General features: G+C 65.2%; 3 protein-coding genes across 3 annotated transcripts in view; 1 reads left to right on the top strand and 2 right to left on the bottom strand.

The window, feature by feature from the left end:
- Positions 1-641: 641 nt before the first annotated feature.
- Positions 642-8,658, top strand: F751_4008 (Calcium-transporting ATPase 3, endoplasmic reticulum-type; the record flags this gene model as incomplete). The annotated part of the gene is made up of 24 exons (XM_011398559.1): positions 642-687; positions 847-899; positions 1,120-1,228; positions 1,453-1,673; positions 1,924-2,022; positions 2,252-2,407; positions 2,637-2,718; positions 2,915-2,983; positions 3,141-3,446; positions 3,692-3,792; positions 4,030-4,157; positions 4,337-4,437; positions 4,546-4,793; positions 4,914-5,041; positions 5,209-5,476; positions 5,600-5,824; positions 6,064-6,180; positions 6,365-6,538; positions 6,835-6,968; positions 7,204-7,276; positions 7,510-7,660; positions 7,821-7,941; positions 8,181-8,276; positions 8,451-8,658. 24 exons carry the CDS (start codon positions 642-644, stop codon positions 8,656-8,658), a joined length of 3,414 nt encoding a protein of 1,137 aa, XP_011396861.1.
- Positions 8,659-8,907: 249 nt separating this feature from the next.
- Positions 8,908-14,000, bottom strand: F751_4007 (PHD finger protein; the record flags this gene model as incomplete). The annotated part of the gene is made up of 12 exons (XM_011398558.1): positions 8,908-9,080; positions 9,256-9,665; positions 9,830-9,960; positions 10,343-11,068; positions 11,471-11,561; positions 11,687-11,748; positions 12,070-12,117; positions 12,266-12,370; positions 12,578-12,685; positions 12,898-13,073; positions 13,287-13,467; positions 13,833-14,000. 12 exons carry the CDS (start codon positions 13,998-14,000, stop codon positions 8,908-8,910), a joined length of 2,379 nt encoding a protein of 792 aa, XP_011396860.1.
- A 1,586-nt stretch (positions 14,001-15,586) lies between these two features.
- Positions 15,587-19,539, bottom strand: part of F751_4006 (Dual specificity protein kinase shkC) — a gene marked incomplete at both ends in the record, with an annotated part of 6,147 nt that continues 2,194 nt past the window's right edge. The window contains 7 exons of the mRNA XM_011398557.1: positions 15,587-15,649; positions 15,987-16,824; positions 17,260-17,311; positions 17,479-18,074; positions 18,178-18,368; positions 18,528-19,005; positions 19,225-19,292. Of these exons, the coding sequence (XP_011396859.1) occupies positions 15,587-15,649; positions 15,987-16,824; positions 17,260-17,311; positions 17,479-18,074; positions 18,178-18,368; positions 18,528-19,005; positions 19,225-19,292 (2,286 nt within the window). The remainder of the gene's footprint in view (positions 15,650-15,986; positions 16,825-17,259; positions 17,312-17,478; positions 18,075-18,177; positions 18,369-18,527; positions 19,006-19,224; positions 19,293-19,539) is intronic.

Genomic DNA, 19,539 nt, shown 5'->3' with positions numbered 1-19,539 from the left:
GTGTACTGTGATTCTGGATGGTGCTGGTGCTTGTATGCTTGTTTGCACCCGAGCCCAGAGCTGCATCACGCCCGGAGCACTGCCTTCTGGAGCAGATTCCCAACTGCATGCTCTCCGCGCGCGCTCCCAACCCCCACGTGGTAGGTCTCGACTCCACCATCATCGCGTTGACACCGGGAGTGGATGGAATCGTAAGAGGATCGACTTGAGGTATGGATGTTGACCTTTTCTAAACCAGAGTAAGAGTGACGATCTGCCTTCGCACCCACGCGGAGCTGCAGACCTTCTGCAGCCATGATATAGAGCCCTAATCGGATCCTCAGCAATGTTCAGGCGTGCAGCCAGCTGAAAGTCTCCGATTCAATCCATAAAAGCGGCATCGGCATCCGCGTCAGTTCGCCGGGGGTCGCAGTATGGACACGGCCCACGCGAAGACAGTGAATGAGGCACGGCAGCCGAGGGAACGTGCCTGCCACTCCTGCCAGGGCAGCCTCAGACGTTACATCTTTCATCGGGAAGGTTTAACATTCACATCTGCACAGTAAGCTCCCTGCCCGCCCTCGACATCTCAGGTGTTGGAATACTTTGGGGTGGGCCTGGAATATGGCCTGTCCTCGCAGCAGGTCGCCAGTGCACAGCAAATGTACGGCCGCAACGAGCTCGCCCCGGACGCAGGTGACAAGGATGGTGGGATCGAGGGGTGTAGGTGGATCAGGGAGAGTGCTCCAGGAACCCAGGCATGCATGGGTGTTGTCATCCGCTATGCCGTGAGGTTGGTGTATCCAATCATGCCAGGCTTGGCCGCATGACCACGCAATCTCAGCCATAGCCCCTTCTGATCTCCAGGCAAACCCCTGTGGAAGTTGGTCCTCAAGCAGTTTGACGATCTTCTTGTAAAGGTGTGGTGCTCAGAACTGGCTTGGCTTCGTGCGACCACTGGGCGAGCTGGGACTCAAGTCCGGGAGGGGATTAAGCCCTGCGCTTGTGTCCTGGCGGGTCTCTGGATGCTCCCTGCATCACTCTGGGCAACAAGGCAACGTTGTCGGGCAATTCTTGTGCGTCTGACCAATTGTGAGCAGTAGTACATTGACTGCACGCACACCCTGACCCTGCCCTCAGATCCTCATTGTGGCTGCCCTGGTGGATTTCTTCATTGCCTTTGCTGGTGGTGAAGGTCTGGGGGCCTTTGTGGAGCCAGCTGTGATTGTCCTCATCCTCGTCGCCAATGGTAGGGATTGAGGAGGGAGGAGGGGACGGGCAGTGCATTGTTTTTGGTGCATGGACGAGGACGGCTTGTTTGAGCAGTGCATGGAAATCGCGAGGCCTTGCCCAGTGCCTGTGCTGACCATGAAATGGCGTCTGAGGCAGGAGCGCAGCTGGTGCTTTGCTAGTACGCGTCGGATTTGCACTTCGTGAAACATGTGAAGTTCCCTCCCATCCCACTCGGCACAGCCACGGTGGGAGTGTTGACGGAGACCAATGCTGACAGGGCCATAGAGGAGCTCAAGGCCTACGAGGCCGACGTGGCGACCGTGCTGCGGGAGGGGCGCTGGACTGTGACCCCGGCGGTCGAGATCGTGCCGGGGGACATCGTCGAGGTGGCAGTGGGGGGCAAGGTGCCGGCCGATGTGCGCGTGGCCGCCATCCTTTCCTCTGGCCTCCGCATCGACCAGGTGAGGGTTCCTTTCACCTCTGCATGGGCACAGCTGCACGCTGTGTTGGGGGATTTGGGAGTGGGACTCTCCCATAGGAATGAACGGCCAGACACCCTCTGCTGCGGCACAAGGAGGCCCACTGTGTGGCGACGCCCTCCCCTTTAGCGTTGACGATGGCAGCTGGATGGCAGCGAGCACTATTGCGCTCAGACCCCTGTTCCTGCATCCAAGTACATGTGGATCTGCTTCCCCGCTCATGCCACTGCAGTCCATCTTGACGGGGGAGTCGGGAAGCGTTCCCAAGTCTGTCGAGCCCGTGGCTGCAGGGAAGGCCGTCTACCAGGACAAGACCAACATCCTGTTTTCTGTGCGTGGGTGCAGGGACGGCTTGGGCTTCGGGCTGGGGCTGGTGGATGGTTGGGTGGTGTGTGTGTCAGGGTGGGTGCTTGTTTCGCGGTTGGATGGTGGGAGGGTGTATGCAGGTGCGGCGCATGGGTGGACATCCAAAGGCACCTTCTTGCGTTTGGGTTTGCACTACCTTGCCCCCTGCACTCATCAGACCACGGACAAGCCCGCCTGCTCCTTTCCCCCTGCAGGGCACCGTCGTCACCGCAGGCAGGTGCCAGGGCATTGTCACGGGAACGGGCGCGGCCACCGCCATCGGCAAGATCCGCGACGCCATGGCGGGACTGGAGGATGCAGAGACGCCGCTGCGCAAGAAGCTGGACGAGCTGGGCTCCCTGCTCAGCAAGGTTTGTTAAGTTTGAGTTTAGAATGGGGAATGGAGGGCGGGGGGGGGGGGTTCGGGAACGGCGTGCCTGGCAGCATGTAGAAGGGCGGTGGTGGGGCCTGCCATCAATTCGGGGCGCCGAGCCTCTGCTCGCAGCATATACCCTCCGTAAAGGCTGCGCGCCTTCTTGAACACTCCACACCCCTTTGGCGTCCAGGGCACTTCCCCTCTTACACCTCTTGCCTTCCCAGGTGATTGCCGTCATCTGCATCTTGGTCTGGGTCGTCAACCTGCCGCACTTCAAGGATCCCATCCACGGGAGCTGGTTTGCAGGTGAGGGTTTCTCGAGTTGAGGGATTTTTTGGAGGGTGTTTGTGGAGTGTTCCCGTGGCACGGGCATACATGATGCTTGCATCTCCTCAATTCCGGTTTGTGGACCCCGGCCTCAATCCTCGCAAGTCCTGGTTCTCGTCAGCCCCCCCTCTGCCCAGCCCCTCAAATGTTTACCACTCCTGCGATCACTTCCCAGGCGCTCTCTACTACTTCAAGATCGCCGTGGCCCTGGCTGTGGCAGCCATCCCAGAGGGCCTGCCTGCTGGTGAGGGCGGCGTGCCTGGCCATGATGCATCGTGTGGGTGACCAATAGGCGTGCAGCCTGTGTTGCTGCATGCCCTGCACCGACATTTCCCCTTCCCTCAGGGCCCCACCTCCACCAAGCCCTGACCAACCGACCCCTGTCTCCCCCTGTCTCGCAGTGGTGACCACATGCCTTGCCCTGGGCACCCGCCAGATGGCCAAGCAGCACGCGATCGTGCGCAAGCTGCCCTCGGTGGAGACGCTGGGCTGCACCACCGTCATCTGCTCCGACAAGACGGGCACGCTGACCACCAACCAGATGACGGTCGTGCGCGTGACGACGCTGGGTGCCGACGCCGGACACCTGGCCGACTATGAAGTGACGGGGACGTCCTTTGCGCCGGAGGGGACAGTGCTGGCGGAGGAGGGCCCGCTGGCCTGCCCCGCCGACCAGCCAGCCCTGTGCCAGCTGGCCATGTGTGCAGGTGAGCCAAGTGCATGGGTCCAGGGTTCTGTTGCAGGGGCAGAGTGTGTGTCTCGTTGGCGCAGATGGGGTCGCTCGGACCAAGGGGGGTGCAATGGGGGGATGGCGAGTCGCATCTGGAGACCGGTGGCCGGTGATCCTGCGTGCCGGCTCCAGCCGCCCAGGGCAAGGGTCCTGGACGCCCGATGACTGGCCTCCCAGCAAGGATGTACTCCTCACCCGAGACCTTGTCCCCACCCAATCAAGCCCTGTGCAACGACTCCCACCTGAGCTACTCGAGCGAGCGCGGGACGTACCAGCGCATCGGCGAGGCCACGGAGGTGGCCCTGCGAGTCCTGGCCGAAAAGGTGCTCGGCCTGCCTTGCCTCTGGGTTCCATGCACTCAGCTGGGAGGGGGAGGTCCTTGGAGCCTTGTTGCGGCCACGTGCCCCTGGCCCGGCGTGGGAATGAGACGGGGGACCCCACCAGATCAGCACAGCAAGCTAGATTTCCTGATTGTGAAAGCAAATACATGCCTGCCCAGGACCTGACCCCTTCCACACGAACCTGAGCCCACTCCCCTCCCATCGCCCCCGCCTGCGCAGATCGGCATCCCAGGGTACGCCGCCATGCCCCATGCCCTCGCCCGGTTGGGCCGGGAGGAAAGGGCGACGTACTGCAACAACCACTGGGCCGAGGTCTGGCGCAAGTCCTACACCCTCGACTTCTCCCGGTGCGGGAGGGGAGGGACCGGGGGAGTGAGGGGGCCTCCAGCTCCCTCGCTTTGTTTGCAACCCAAACTTGCATGCATGGACTGGACATCCCCCATCCCTCCCCCTTCCCTCGCCCACCGCCTGCTGCCACTGGGGTCGCCATGGTCATGCTTGCACCTGTGCAGGCATCCCTCAGCAGCCTGAGCCTGCATGGGGCCGGCGCGGCGCTGAGGCCCTTCACGACGTCTTCATCCATGCGTCAGAGGAAATGCACGATCAGCTGCCGCAGCATGGAGGCCGGTAAGGACTGTGGGTAGGCCTTTGCGAGGCGGACAGACGACGCACGGTGGCCCATCCTGTCCCACCCATGTTGCCACCTCCACAGCCAAACATCCACCCTTGCGCCAGGTGTGGGAATCTTCGGCACCAAGGCTGGCATGACGTCCATCTACAAGGATGGCAACATGCTCCCCGTGACGGTGGTGGCCCTCGAGCCCGGCAACATCGTGACCCAGCTCAAGTCGGAGGGCCGGGAGGGGTACAACTCCGTGCAGGTGGGGTACCGCGTCGTCCCCGACCGTAAGATCACCAAGCCAGAGCGCAACCACCTGGCCAAGGCGGGCGCGCCGCCCATGAAGTTCCTGAGGGAGTTCAAGGTGAGAGAACTGGGGGAGGTGGTGCCAGCCCCCAAGGGGTACTCTACTTGTGCACACCGCACCTGGCCCAGTTACTTCGACTCCTTGAAGCCATGCATCCCACCCTCTCTTCCCCCACAGGTAAAGGACACCCAAGGACTTGAGCCTGGTCAGGCCTTGAACATTGCCTCGATGTTTAAGGAGGGCGACTTTGTGGACGTTGCCGGCACGAGCATCGGCAAGGGATTCCAGGGTGAGGATCGCGTCTTGTTGAGCCGTGCGCGCATGGGAGCTGCAACTCAAGATGTGGGAGGAGAGGGCCTCTCTATGAGTTGGGCTACGGCCTCACGCAGGTGCCTGCCGCCTGTGGACCCCCCCCCCCCCCCCCCACCCTCCCCCACCTCCGTACAACACCACTCCCTCCCTGCATCCTCAGGGACCGCCGCATGATGAGCACGCTGTGCTCAGGCCCCGACGGCCCCCAGCTCTTCGCCAAGGGCGCGCCCGAGGCCGTCCTGGCGCGCTGCACCTCGGCGCTGCTGGGCGCGCGCGCCGGCGCCGCGACCGTGCCCATGACCGAGGCCCTGCGCGTGCGCTTGCTGCAGCGCGTGACGGCATACGGCTCCGGCTCCGCGCTGCGCACGCTGGCGCTGGCCTGCCGGCCCTGGCGCGACGCGCGTGGCGAGGTGCTGGCCGGGGACGAGGTGGGGCTGACCTTCCTGGGCCTGGCGGGGATGCAAGACCCGCCGCGCCCCGCCGTGGCGCGCGCCGTGGCGGCCTGCACGGCCGCCGGCATCCGTGTGGTCATGGTCACGGGCGACAACAAGGCCACCGCCGGCTCCGTGGCCGCCCAGATCGGGCTGCTGGGGCCGGGGGAGGCGGAGGGCGGGCCCTCGACTGGGACCAGCCTGGCGGGGCTGGAGTTCGACGAGCTGAGCGGGAAGGAACGCGAGCGCGCCGCCGCCAGCCTGGTGGTCTTCGCGCGCGTGGAGCCCAACCACAAGACAGCACTGGTGGACCTGCTGAAGGCACAGGCGAGTGAGAGTGATGGGGTGTTTGGGGCTGGAGGGGTAGTTGAGGACCACACTATGCAGTGGGAGATGGAGGCTGGGGGCAGAAATAAAGGGGGGCCCCAGCAGATGCAAGGGCGGGGAGGGGTCTGGGGCGCGGTCAGGCGCACGACGCATACAAAGAGGAGGGCATGTGACCTGCAATGTGTTCTCCTTGGGGTCTCAATGCCAGCCTGGTACATCATACTCCCCCCCCCCTTCCACCACCACCACGCCGACAGGGTCACGTCGTGGCAATGACCGGAGACGGGGTTAACGATGCCCCTGCGCTGCGGCGGGCCGACATTGGGATCGCCATGGGCTCCGGCACCGCCGTCGCCAAGCACGCAGCCGACATGGTGAGGGCAGAGGGGGGCCACATGACAGTAGTGCCCTCCAGAGTTGGCGTCACAAGGGCAGGTCGCTGCCTCCTCGTAAGCGCAGTGCGCTCTGCATGGACTGCATTCCCAGTCCTTGAGGCCTTGCCACACGCCCTACCACATGACCTCTGAAACCCCTTCACACCTCCTCACAATCTACCAGGTCCTGGCGGACGACAACTTTGCCACCATCGTCTCGGCAGTGGCGGCGGGGCGGGCCATCTTTGCCAACACCAAGCAGTTCATCCGGTACATGATCTCCTCCAATATCGGGGAGGTGGTGGCCATCTTCTCGGCCGCCCTGGTCGGCATCCCGGAGTGCCTCAACCCGGTCCAGGTGCATGTGGGGGGGGTAAGGTTTCCGAAGTCAGGGAGATTTTAAGCCAGGTGGTCTCGTGGGTCCTGTGGGTGGGGAACGGTTCTGATGATGCGAGTCAGGCAGGCAAATCAAGGTGACTTACAGGAAGGCTATTTGCGCAGAATACACCTGCACCCAGGGCTGTTGGATGGGGATTTCGCATGAGGCTCTGACACTGCGTGGAAGCTCCCCGGAACATGAAAGCCAGGTGCATCCACTCTGTCTCCCTCCCACAAGCGCACCCAGACCTCTCCCATATCTCCCACACCCGCCAGCTGCTCTGGGTGAACCTGGTGACAGATGGACTGCCGGCCACGGCCATCGGCTTCAACAAGCCAGACCCACTGATCATGCAGCAGCGACCCAGAAGGGCCAGCCAAGGGATCGTTGACAGCTGGCTCTTCACCAGGTGGGTGGGTGCAAGGGTATGGTGGGAGGGGGTAATCTTTTCTGTGTGCAATGACCGGGTGGCTGTTTTTATGAAACTGACGACGACGTCGGACAATTCAAAGCCAGCCATGCTGTGCATGATTTGGCAGGGCAGTGCAGTAGCCCTCGGACAGTATCCACGAATACCTTGTGCTCCCCAAAAGGGCGTCTTCCCCCACCTCGTTCACTACCTCTTACCTCACTGCCTTCCCCAGGTACCTGGTTGTCGGCGCCTATGTGGGCATTGCCACCGTGTCCGGCTTCGTCTGGTGGTTCATGGCATATGAGGTGAGCCATTCGCGAATGTTTGTGGGCCTTGCAGCGCTGCTGCCCCAGATTTCTTCTATGGGCTTCGACATTCTTAGGGTTGCCATGCGGAGGACACATGTATCTCCCCTGTGCACGAGACTGGGGCTGCTATTGCACTGGCATGTGAGAGCCCCAACCGCAGCCACACTCAGGGGGGGTCCTGTTCAGTTCCTCTCGCATCAACAGATTCATCCCACTCAACAATCATGCAGGGCGGCCCCCAGCTGTCCTGGGCTGCGCTCCGCGACTTCCAGCACTGCGAGGGAACCGCCTGCGATGTGTTCAGGTCGCGCAACCCCTCCACGGTGTCCATGAGCGTGCTGGTGGTGGTGGAGATGTTCAATGCCCTGAATGCGCTGTCAGGTGAGCCCGGGGCATGCTTGGCAGGGGTGTGGAAGGAGGATTCGTCCGCGCAGCCACTCACTCCGATCGGCCCAGGCGTGTTTCTCCCTGGTCAGCAACGCACTGCATACATCATCCCCCTGTCAAATGATGACATGGCTGGACCCCACCAAATGTGCAGAGAACGCGAGCCTGCTGTCCATTCCTGCATGGAGCAACCCCTGGCTGGTGGCCGCCATCGGCGTTTCCATGGCGCTGCACCTCCTCATCCTGTACATTCCCGTTCTGGCAGCCCTCTTCAGGTGCGCGCGGCGGCGTGGGGTTTGTGATTTGGTTGGCAGGGTGGTGAGAAGCAGGTCTGCCGACTGGTGGCCATATGTGGTGGGTCCCACAAACATGCACAGTCTCATGTAATTGCCTGCTTTCCAGCTGTCCAGTGTGCAATGTTTGCTGTGGAGGCGGCTCTGTGCATGACAACCCACTTTCCCCGACCGTCACCTCGATGAGTGCACCACTTCAACCAACCACCCCACCTTCCCAGCGTCGTGCCGCTGGCCTGGGCGGAGTGGAAGATGGTGCTCCTCCTCTCTGCCCCTGTGATTCTGGTGGACGAGGTCCTGAAGCTTATCTCCCGAACGTGAGGTGGAGATGGTGTGGATCTTGCTAGGGCTGGGGGAGTGCGGCCCAGTCATCCATACTACTCTTTTGATTCCTACAGGCGCTGTCTTCCCAATGGAAGCAACCTGCTGATGTTGTTTCTCCCACTCAACCCTCCTTGTTCCCCTCGTATATACCCCTCAACTTGATGCAGCTGGTTCAGCGAGATGGCGACCTCCAGTTTCGGACCGTCTGGCGGCGGGAGCGTGCGGACGGGGTGGCGGCTGTCCCTTCCCTGGCTGCGGAGAGCAACGGGCGGCGCTGTCAAGTATAGCCCCATCCTGGCTCGGGCGGGGGGCGTGGACCTGACCAGGAAGAGGTCAGACGAGTTTGGCGCCACCCGAGTGGCATCGATGCCATGACCTGGCGTGGCATGGCGGACGGCAGGCTGTATGAGTCTGTGTGTGCTGATCTGGCGCACATGCCATCTGTCCCAAGAGCATCTGATGGCGTTATATCCGCCGTGCGAGCCTGGGTTCAGAGCGGTTGCGGGAGTTGAAGAGGATGTATATATCCGAGGCAGTGGCAGGTGGAGGTGCCCTTCACAGGCATACTTGGCATGCGAAGGTTGCCTTGATGACGGAATTGCGGCAGCCTGCCTCGCCCCCGCACTACCCAGGGCTGCAGGAGGGGCATTGCCAGGCCGCAGGGTCAGGGTCGGCCTCGGCCAGGCCGGCGCAGCGCCAGTGGTGCCACCTCCCGCATGCGTCGCAGCTCAGCATGCGCTCGCCGTCGTCATCCCGCGTGCCGCAGCTGCAGGCCACCACCCAGTCCTCGTGGCCACCTTTTGGGTTGGAGGAGGGGGGTTTGGTGGGCCGAGGGAGCTGTGCAGACCTGGAGGATGGCAGAGGCCTCGTCCAGCGACATTCCACACAGCGGGTAAGGAGCAAACTCGCGATCGCCACCACCCACAGGGCACGATATTGCCATGCCCGCCTCCCCCACCCCATCCCACGCACCCTGACGCCACCAGGCGGGATTCCGGTCCAGCCCCTTGCCGCCCATCCAGAGGAGGCGCAGGCCCCCCGCCTCGGCACTGCATGCCGTCTCTGGGAGCACCGTGGCCAGGCGGGTGGCGTCGGTGGCCGCCGGCACTGCCTTCCACCCCGACGCCCCGGGCGAGGGCAGCAGGATGAGGGGCACGTAGTTCTGGAAGGCCACGTAGGCCTCGCCGAGGGCCGCCGTGAAGGCCAGCGCGGTGCCGCCCAGGTCGATGTCAGCCGGCAGGTCCAGGGCCAGGGGGGCCGGCGCCAGCGGGAGTTGGCGCATGGCTGTCGCTGGCGTAGGCGGGGAAGTGTGCGAGGGGTGGTGGTTGTTGGGCGCGGAGCTTGCAACCACGGGCGAGGCCGTCCCCTTGCGCGGCGAGGGCCTGTGTGGAGAAGTGTGTTATGTCATTGAGCCAGCGGAGACTGAAGAGAACAAGGTAAGGAGGAGAGAAGGTTCCCCAGCGAGCACCCCATCGTCATCACGAGTCTGTGCCTGAAGTCCGCTGGCAAGCCATACAGTGCATGCCGCCTGGGACACCACACCTACCTGGTCCGGCTGTGTGCCAGCTGGAAGTTGGGGGGGAGCTGGGCGGAGAGGGCCACACGCAGCATGCCACTCGGGGGCGGCGCCCACGCGGGCCTCACGTCCCTTACAAACAGCTTGCAGTCTCGCAGCACCTGAGGAGAGGTAGGAAGGGGGGAAGATCATGCTGTGGGATGCGTAGCTCAGGAATGGCACAGAGTGGTGTCGGCACTCAAACGCCCCTGGCACGGCATGCTCTGTCGCATGGGAACGTGCAAGGGCGACAGCTCCACCCCCTGGCACCTCCAATGAGATTCCGGCGGACAAGGGCTTTCAGCGTTCAGTTCCGCGATGACCATCCTTGGATGAAGCGCATGCTGCCCTCCCATACTCCACCCACATCCCAGTCTTCCTCACCTGGACTGCGGCTGGGAGGCCTGCCAGTTTGGGCTGGCGCGCTGCGTTCCCGCCGTGCAAGACAGTTGCACGTCCGTCATGCGCCTGCCGCTGCGCTGCAGACACCGCACTGCCCGAGACTCTCGCCGCCGCGGGCCCCCTGCCGGTCAGCACCGCCTCGTAGAGGTACCTCAGATCTCGGAGCACCTGGGCCCGAGCCACACCCTTGTCGCTGCCCCCCGCGGGGGAGCAGCCGCCGGGGACGAGAGGCAGCTGTTCACCGGCCGGTGATACGACGGCCGAGGTGTGGCCCTCTCCAAACACGCTGGGCTGGCATCGCGCACCGTCCTTCTGGCTGCCCTCCGCAAGATCATGGCCAGGGGCCGCCGCAGCAGGCACCCTAGGAGCTGCAGCAGGCGTGGCCGTCGCTGGCGGGGCACCGCCGGCGTCCGTCGCCGGAGCGCCGGTGGGGTGGCGGAAGGGGACCAGCCACGCGCCGAGGCCCTCTGCAGCCGGTGCATGGCCCTGTTCAGAGCTGCCCGTGCTGCCATCGACCATCGCATCGTCGTGCGAAGAGCAGGCTGCGCCTCCACACTCGGCGCACGGCGCGCGGAAGGCCAGCTGCCCACCTGTGTGGCCCCTGGCCGGCGCCCCGCCGCCCCCGCCCCTCGCCCGCCCAGCCCCAGGAGGACTTGAGGACTTTATCAGCTGCGACTTGGTTTTGCCCTCAGCTCTCTCAGACCCCAGCCGTCCCTCCCGTAGGTCCGCCAGCGCCGCTTTCCAGCAATAGGCGCAGCCCGGGGGCCCGCCGCTGCAGCGCTTGCACCCCAGATGCTGCTCAAAGGCCGCCAGGCAGCCCAGGGCCTCCTGTGCACGGTGTTGGCGAGGATGAGGGCGGGGACAGGCGCCGACACTCCATCTCCTCCTTTACAGGTAGGGTCCGAGTTGTCCCTATCAAACAAGGCGCCCCATCTCCTCCTCCATCTTCTCTGCATCGCCCAGACACCCTCCGCCACCCACCATGCTCTGCAGGGCTCGCGCTCGGCAGGTGGCGCACCCTCCCGGGGCCTGCCTGCACCTCCTGCAGCCCAGGGCAATCTTGGGCCCGCCAGCAGCACGCTTGGCAGGTGGGCCCTCGGCTTCGGCCGGCTCGGCCTCACCCAGTCCTGATCCTGGATGGGATTCAGCCTGGCTCGCAGCGCACTCAGCCTGCGCCGGCCTCCTCGTGGTCGAGGCGCTGGCGCTCTGGGCGGGAGTCTTTCCTGCCACCCTGGACTTGGCGACATGCGTCCAGGCGATGTCCTCCAGACCCATCCACTCGGTCGCGCCCGAATGGTACTGCACCTGGTACTCCGGGGCTCTGCAGGGGGATTGGGAGTTCAGGCATCGTCCCAGGTCCCGGCGCCGTGTCGGCCGCACGCATCGCCTCGCCATGCGCCGCGCCCCGGCCCCGCAACCCTCCTGTCCCCGACAAAGAAAGAGCACCTGGCTGCGCCGTCCGGCTGCCTGGCGTCCAGCACGCACACGTTGTAGTAGGTGCGGCGGGACTTGATGTAGACGCGGATGTGAGACCCCGGCGGCGGCCCCAGGGGGCCCCGGACCATGCCCCCCGCGGCCTGCCGGCCGGCTTCTGGGACCACGGCTTCCCCGGCCCCCCTTTTGCGCGCCACCTCCCCCGCAGGCGCACCCCGCTTTCCCCGGGTCGTGGCGGTCGGCCGGCCCTTCCCACCCCGCGCCGGCGCCGCCGCCGCCAGGGCGGAGGCCACGGCCGCAGCCCTCGCCGCCGCAACAGCGCGCTCGTCGAAGAAGGCGCGAGCGTCGCCGGCGGAGGAGCTCAGCCGCAGCATGCGCTGCAGGAGAGGGCCCACCGTCGCCGGCGAAGCCCGCACGCCGACCTCAGGCTCCTCCATGGGCAGCTGGGAATGGTGTTTTGGGGGGGAAGGGGGGAGGAAGCTGGTGCATGACATGCCCATCGGCCCTGGAAGACATGCCCTACTTGTGCCATGGACACCGGCTGGGCAGGGGCCCCACCTGCCGGACCCCATCTCCTCCCTTCTGTCTCACCCCGTATCGCTGGACGATGCCCACGACTGCGTCGTCCACGCAGTGAAAGTCATCTACCAGAGAGCGGAGCGGGGCAGCGTGCACAGCACGCGCTGCCTCTGCCCACTGCAAGCCATCACAGAGGTGTGAGGGAGTTGAGCGCCATACCACGCCGCATGATCCTGGCAGCAAGTAACAAGTTCCCCATGGCAGTAAGGTCTCGACCAGGGATGAAAAGTATAGGCCCACTGTGAGGATTGGACGGCGGAGCCCTACGCCCACATGACAGATGCTCAGCCTTGCTGCTCCCAACCCATCCCGAAATATTCGCACCTGTTCCCTGGTGATGTTGTAGGCCCCACGCCCAAAGTCAAAGCCAAACTGCCCGTACCAGGTGGAGAGGTGAGCAGCTGTGTGCAGCACCCTCAGGTCCATGCCACCCTGTGTGGAAAAGCATGTGCGGAGCTCTTAAAACCCAAACCTCTCCTTAACGGTGCAGAGTCTGGTGCGGTAGGTGTGGTGCTTGCACCCACTGTATCCACCAGACATGCAGACCCCATGCCCTGGCCTTGATCTCCTATGCCAGGTGCCGGGCCAGCTGGCGCAGACACCGGCCCTGCTTTCTCCCGCAATTCCCGCAGCAGGCAACGCACCTTGTTGGAGACGTCCTCTGTGGAAATGGCGGTGGCTGCGAGGCGGGCGCACAGCTGCGTCCAGAGCAGCATGACCGTCCTCCCAGAGATCCGGGGCCCAGAGCCGGCCGCCCCTCCCTGCCCCTCCACGCCATTGACCCGCAGGAGGTGACCGTACCCATTCCCATGCACCATACCTAGCAGAGTGGAGAGGGGTGTGGGCACAAGGACTGAGTGATCCGGATGTGAGCCATACTGCGTGCCTGGACCAGGCCTTCAGAAGGTGAGGCTCCCGTGTCAGTCAAACAGGCAGCCCGAGGCCTGCCCGCCTGCTGCCTGAGCGGTAGCTCCAGAGCCCCCATCCCGTCCCATCAAGCATGCAAAGCAGCATTCGCTCCCTTCCCGCATACCATGCAGTACGTGGCGGGGGCACTCAAACACCGAGGCAGGGGCCGTGTAGCTCTGCGCGGCGGGATCATCGGGCGGCGGGGAGGCCAGCGCCGTCTGAGCCAGGGCCAGCGCACGGCCGCGAGCGCTGGCTGCCGCGATGGCCGCCAGGGAGGTGGGGTCTGCCAGTGATCCAGGCCCGGTCTGCGCAGGGCGAGGGGGCAGATTATTTCAGTGAAGACTGCCCGGCATGGGGCAGTGGCAGGCGCCGCGACCTGGGTCCCCTCCCATTCTGCACACCCTTGGACCCCCATCATCCCACCTCTGCTGGTATGATGAAGTGGTAGCGCGCAGGACTCACTGGGTGACCACCCCAGCCTGGTGCAGGGGATGCAAGAGGGCCCCTGAGCAGGTTTCAGCTCGTCACAGACGGGTGCAGGCAGGGTAACAGCCCTCCCATCCCTGCTCCTCAATTTGAAACGGTATACGGTGGCATCATCACATCTACACCGACTCCAGGGCTCACCCAAGATGCGACACTGGTCGCAGGCGGGCGTGCTGGGAGTCACTTCCTCTCGGAAGACCTGCAGGGTGGGACCCTCGGGCAGGGCCAACAGCCATCCTGACACGCCCTTCATCTTGGTCAGGGTCACGGGCGACCCGTTCTGCTTCAGCCATTGCGTGACAGTGGCCTCGAAGCCTGCGAGGGTCTCCGGTGGGCTCACTGCCCCCGCCATCTCTCAAGGCCAGGTGTGCCGACACCGAGCCTCCATGGCCTTGGGCGAACGGCTCAGCAGGTACGACTGACGAGGTAAGGGTTCTGTGGGTCCGTCGGGCACCGTGGCAGTTGCGTGTACGTTCCTGAGCGGGCGACATTCTACATTACGAGATACGGATGGTCGCCGCAGTAGCAGCAGCTCAGGGGTTGGAAGGAGACCGCACAACTTCATACCCTATTTGAGTATACGAGATATTTTGGCAGTAGCACATCAAACAAGACTTTCGGAGGTGTGTTTCCCTCTGCGCAGGGAGTATGTGTTCCTCCATCAGGTTTTACAATTGACACTTTTGGATACCTTGCCAGTTTGCACTGGCAATACTCCTGTCAGCATGCAGGTCATGCACAGGACTATTTCCAGCATCAAGATCCGTCCCTTGCAGTACATGGACCATGCTTGATGCTCCTTATCCAGGACTGTGCCCCTGCTACTGGTTTCTAATACACAGCTGGCCCTGACACATCTCGACCAGGTACTTGGGATCAAGGACTGGGACTGCAGGTTACTCAGACTCCTGACGACAACACCAGTCGACCGACCTTGGTATCGATCTATGAATAAGATACAGAAGGGAATCATACTCAAAATCAGGTGTCGGGAGGTTTCTGGAATCTCAGCCCGACACTCGCCAGAGAAGGTACGTGAAGTGTACCATTGGGTACGAGGGGATCAGCTCGCGTCTATTCCCGACATACAAGTCGAATCGATCTTTGAGTTACAGGTCATTATCGAGAGCAAGCCGGTCCTTGAACGACGTGGGACCCCACTTCCCGTCGCTGCGCAAGTGTCTGCCTGTGCGCCGCCGGCTGTGTCAATGCGCACGTAATCCAATCGGAGCCCGGCAGCTGCTTCGACTTCGGCCTGCGATCGAGTGGTGTCGATTCAGGGGCGTGGAGCTCGACAGATGCGCTTGGTACATATGAAGTCGTAAATGTGATCGGCCAGGCCGAGCATGGCAGCGAGACAGCTGCCAGGCCGGCTGCTCATGCCTCGGTCGGGTTGACAATGTCATGGCTGTCAGACTCATGGCCACCAGGACTGGTCGGTCTCAGAACTCAAATACCAGAAGTGTCTGAGAGGCTTGCCGACCTCATGTTCCTGTCCATTGAGGAATGGCGGTGCACAATGGTTGTGTCTGTAAGATTGAACTGCCGCTGTTCAATGGGCATGGGCAATGTCGACTGGGGCCTGTTTGCCATGCTGGCCTGCCCCGCCGAGCATAGTCACCAGCATGGCGGCATGAAGTTGGGCCGATTACAGTTGCATGGCAGCGCCAATTCGAGGTGCAAAAGAGAATACATATGCAGGGAGTGAGGGGCAGGGAGGGGAAGGGGGGCACTGATAGGGGGCGCGGCACCCAAGCGCAACACAGCAGCGGGCGAGTCTGCTCCCTGCCAACAAGGCCGGGCACACGAAACCCTGCTGAGATCGAGGTGGCGGTGAATTCACCACTGCATCACCTCTCACAGTGTTTGTAACAAGCCGTCCAGGTGGCGGCAGGAGCGGGGGGGGGGAGAACTGACGGGGTTGCGGGGGTGAGGTCCTCAGGGATTCACGGGGCGCCTGACAGGGCCGCCGTGGAGCTCCTCCCACTTGGCAAGTTCAGACTGTGATGGGCGTGATGGCGGGGGAGATTGGAGGGTTGGTGCTGCGAACAGTCACAGGGGCAGGGTGAAAGAGGGGGGCAGGGTGAAAGGGATGGCCCTCATCCCCTGCCAATGGGGGGGTGCTTCCCCATCATTGATGCCCTGCTTGCCATTGCGACAAGCTACCCCTTGCAGTGATCATCTAGTATTGTCCCACACCCTTCACGGCGCCAAGCCATGACGGCAGCAGGGGCTGCGTGCTCTGGCGCCCCCTCCCGCACACGCTTGCTTCCCCTCCCGTCCTCCCCCCATCTCTGCCCTCCCTGTCCATGAGCCCCCCCACACCCCCCACACACACCTGCAGCATGAGTTCGGTGATGCGGGCCAGCTCGGCGCAGGAGGGCCGCAGCGTGGGCTCCTGCTGCCAGCACTTTGTGATGAGCCAGCGCAGGGGCTCCGGGCATCCCGGGTCCAGGGCGGGGCGCTCCTTGTTGATGGCGACGCGGACGATGATCTGGAAGAGGTTGGATGTCTCGCGCCAAGGCTGGCGCCTGGTGTAGCACTCGTTCAGGATGACCCCCAGCGCGTACACGTCCACCTTCTCGTTGATGGCGTCGGAGTTGAGCTGCTCCGGTGCCATGTAGATGGGCGTGCCGTTGTCGTTGGTCACCTGGGACAGATAGGACTTGGTGGGGTCCTTGACGCGGGAGATGCCAAAGTCGGCCAGCTTGGCGCGGCCGTCGGCGTCCAGCAGGATGTTCTGGGGCTTGAGGTCGCGGTGCACCACGGCGGGGTGGAGATAGGCCAGGCCGCAGGCGACGTCGTGCGCGACCTGCAGGATCTCCAGGTACCCCAGGCGCCGCTTGTGGCGGTCGTGGATGCGCTGCGCCAGGTTCCCGCCCTCCATCAGCTCCATGATCAGGCACAGCGACTCGGGGCGGGCGGTGGACGCGCCCAGCACGCGCACCAGCCGCTCGCTGTCGAACTTGGAGGCCAGCTCCACCTCGCGGCGCAGCGCGGCGTGCAGCGCCGTCCCCGCCACCGCGTCGGCGCCCACGGGCGGCAGCTTCTTCACCGCCACGCGCCGCCCGCGCCACACCGCCTCATGCACCACCCCGAACCCGCCCGTGCCCAGACAGCGCCCCAGGTGCGGCTCAACCTCCGCCGCATAGTCCACGTCCAGGTCGGGGCCGTCGCTGGCGCCGGACCAGGCGTGGCCCAGGCCGCCGGCGCCGGGCGCGGGCACGCCCAGCAGGCCGCCGCCCGCGCCGCCGGCGCCCTCCGCGCGCTTGTGCCGCAGCGCGGCCGGCAGGCCGTCCTCCAGCCGACCCGGCTCCTCCAGCGCCCCCGTCCAGCTGCGGCACCGCGTCACGCCGCGGTCGCGGTCGTCGCCGGGGGGCGTGTGCGTGGCCGGGGGGGGGACGTCGGTGTCGTCCCGGAAGCGGGGGCCGCCCTCCACGGGGTGCACCGTGCGCGCCTTCTTCTCCAGCAGGGCCGATATGTCGGGGCGAGGGTCGGGGGCCGCGCCGGGGGCGGCACCTGCGCCGCCCCCCACGGCGCGCGGCGTGGCCGCGAAGCCGTGGGCCGCCGAGTCCAGCCGCTCCAGCCGCTGGCCGGGGCCGGTGCTGTACATCGTGCTCTGGTTGCTCAGGCTCTGCCAGTAGGCGGGCCCAAAGTCCACCACTGCAAAGGGGAGGGAGGGGGAAAGGCGTGTGTCAAACGCAGTCTACGGACAGGCGATGGCGCGGGAGGTTGACCGGTTATAAAGAGGGGCGGCACGCAACCTTGATGACGACCCCCAGACGCAAGTCCCTGCCATGGCCACGCTCCCCCCCCGCCCAGCCCGCCACCTGCTTGGTCGCCGTTGCTGACGCCGCTGACGCCCGAGGGGTAGCGGGCCAGGGACCCGTTGCCGTTGGAGCTGCGCACGTTGCCGGGCCCCAGGAGCATGGCGTTTGACCCCGGCGTGCTGCTGGGCGACGGCCCCACCCCTGGGTTGTGCTTGATGCGTGGCGTGGTCCACACCATGAGCGGCTGGCGGCCCGTGCCCGGGTACTGCAGCGGGCCTGGCGCGGCGCCACGCTGCGGCCCCGGCCCGGGCGGCGGCTTGGCGCCGCCCCGCCCGCCGCCGAAGCCGCCGCGCGGGGTGGAGCTGTCCTCGCCGGACTCGGCGTCGCCAGACTTGACCCAAGCGCCGCCCCCGGTCAGGGACGCGTGCAGGCGGCGGCGGCGGCGCCAGACCAGCAGCCCCACCAGCAGACCGGCCAGCACCAGGGAGGAGGCCACCACCGCCACGGCCACCACCCAGGTGGCCACGCCCGAGGGGGGCTGGATGGGCTGGCCGTCCGGGGTCAGGGGGCCCCCGCTCGCGGTCCCAACGTCGGGTGGCGGCGGGGCCGGCGAAGTCGGGGGGGGCTCGGGACGGGGCGAGGCGGCGACGGCGTGCCTGCGCGGGGGAAAGGAAGGGGTGGGAGGGAGATGAGAGGCCGGAGCCGTGCGCCGCACGCACGGGCCCCCCACCTCCCACACGTCCTGCCCAGGGCCCGCACCCGCTCCTCTCACCCGCTCGATCCCTCCACAGGCAATCAAAACCACAAAAACCCTCGTCCTCACCTGGCTCGTCCACCAGCTCCACGTCTGGCCCCAGGGCATCCTCCGGTCCCTGGTCCGGCGGGATGAAGGGCGAGACCTCCGCCCCGTCCAGCGCGACGCAGCAGTAGGTGGCGGCCAGGTTGCAGCTCTGCGCCCCCGCCGCCCCGCCCAGCGCGACGCAGGTCACCCCCGCCGGCAGCGCGGCGCCATTGCTCGTGCCGGTGGTCATTCCCGCCCCGCCCTCCGCCGCCGGCGCGGGCGCGGCGGACCCTGGCGCCCAGCCTGTGGGCGGCAGCGCGCCCCAGACCTGCGTCCCGTTGACAAAGGCGGGGATGCGGGGGTTGGTCACCGCGCGGCGCTTGACGATGGTCGCGTTCCCCTCCGTGGGCAGCTCCGGCGTGTCCAGGAAGGAGTAGTCGGCGGAGGAGTTGAGCGTGACCAGGCCCTGGCGCGTGGTGATGGTGACCAGCAGGTCCATGACGTCGATGCCCTGGCCCAGGAAGAGCGAGGGCACCGCGTTCTCGCCGCTGGGCAGCAGGCTGCCCGCCCCCGGGCCCATGGACACGTTGACCGCGAAGCGCGCGCCGGGGACGTCCACGTCCCCCAGCGCGATGGTCAGGTTCACCGTCTCGCACCCTGTCGTCGCCCACTCGCACTTGGCCAGGAAGACCTGGCCGGGGTCGTACTCGGCCACCACGGGCAGGCTGCCCGCGGGGCCGTTGAACCAGTACTGGAAGGTGACGTCCTCCAGGTCCACCACCGACGCGTTCTGGATGTTGCGCAGCCTGCATCGAGGAGGGAGGGGGGGGGGGAGGGGGGGAGGGTCGGGCGACGTGTCTCTGTACCACTGAAAAGGGGAACAGGAGGCAGTCCTCGGGCCCACACGGTCTCTGAAATGACCCCCAGAATGCGAGTCGCACGCAAACCAAGCACTGCCAGCGCCACTGGAGCCCTCGGCAAGGCGGGACGCTTCGTGCCACGCTGCTCCATCGCCCACCCCGCACCTGACGAGGAACTGGGTGAATGTGTTCTCCAGGGGCTGATCAATGTAGACAATGGGCGTGTACTCCACCTGCAGTTGGTGTGGGAGGATTGGCCCAGGCTTGCAGGGTGAGGAGAATCAGGCACACAGTTCACAGGGTGTGTCCCCTCCCCCTGGGGTGCAGCGCAAGGTGTCCCCTCCCTGCACAGCGCCCCTCGTCCTGCCACAGCCAGGCCGGACTGCTGGGGATCCTGTGCCCTGCTCCAGTTTGAGCCCCATAACACCCCCCCCCCCCACCCCCCCTAAACCAAGACCGGGGAACATAAAGAGCCCGGGC

This window comes from Auxenochlorella protothecoides (assembly GCF_000733215.1).
Source record: "Auxenochlorella protothecoides strain 0710 unplaced genomic scaffold scaffold45, whole genome shotgun sequence".
Taxonomy (NCBI): domain Eukaryota; kingdom Viridiplantae; phylum Chlorophyta; class Trebouxiophyceae; order Chlorellales; family Chlorellaceae; genus Auxenochlorella; species Auxenochlorella protothecoides.
This window is presented reverse-complemented; position numbering and strand designations above follow the sequence as displayed.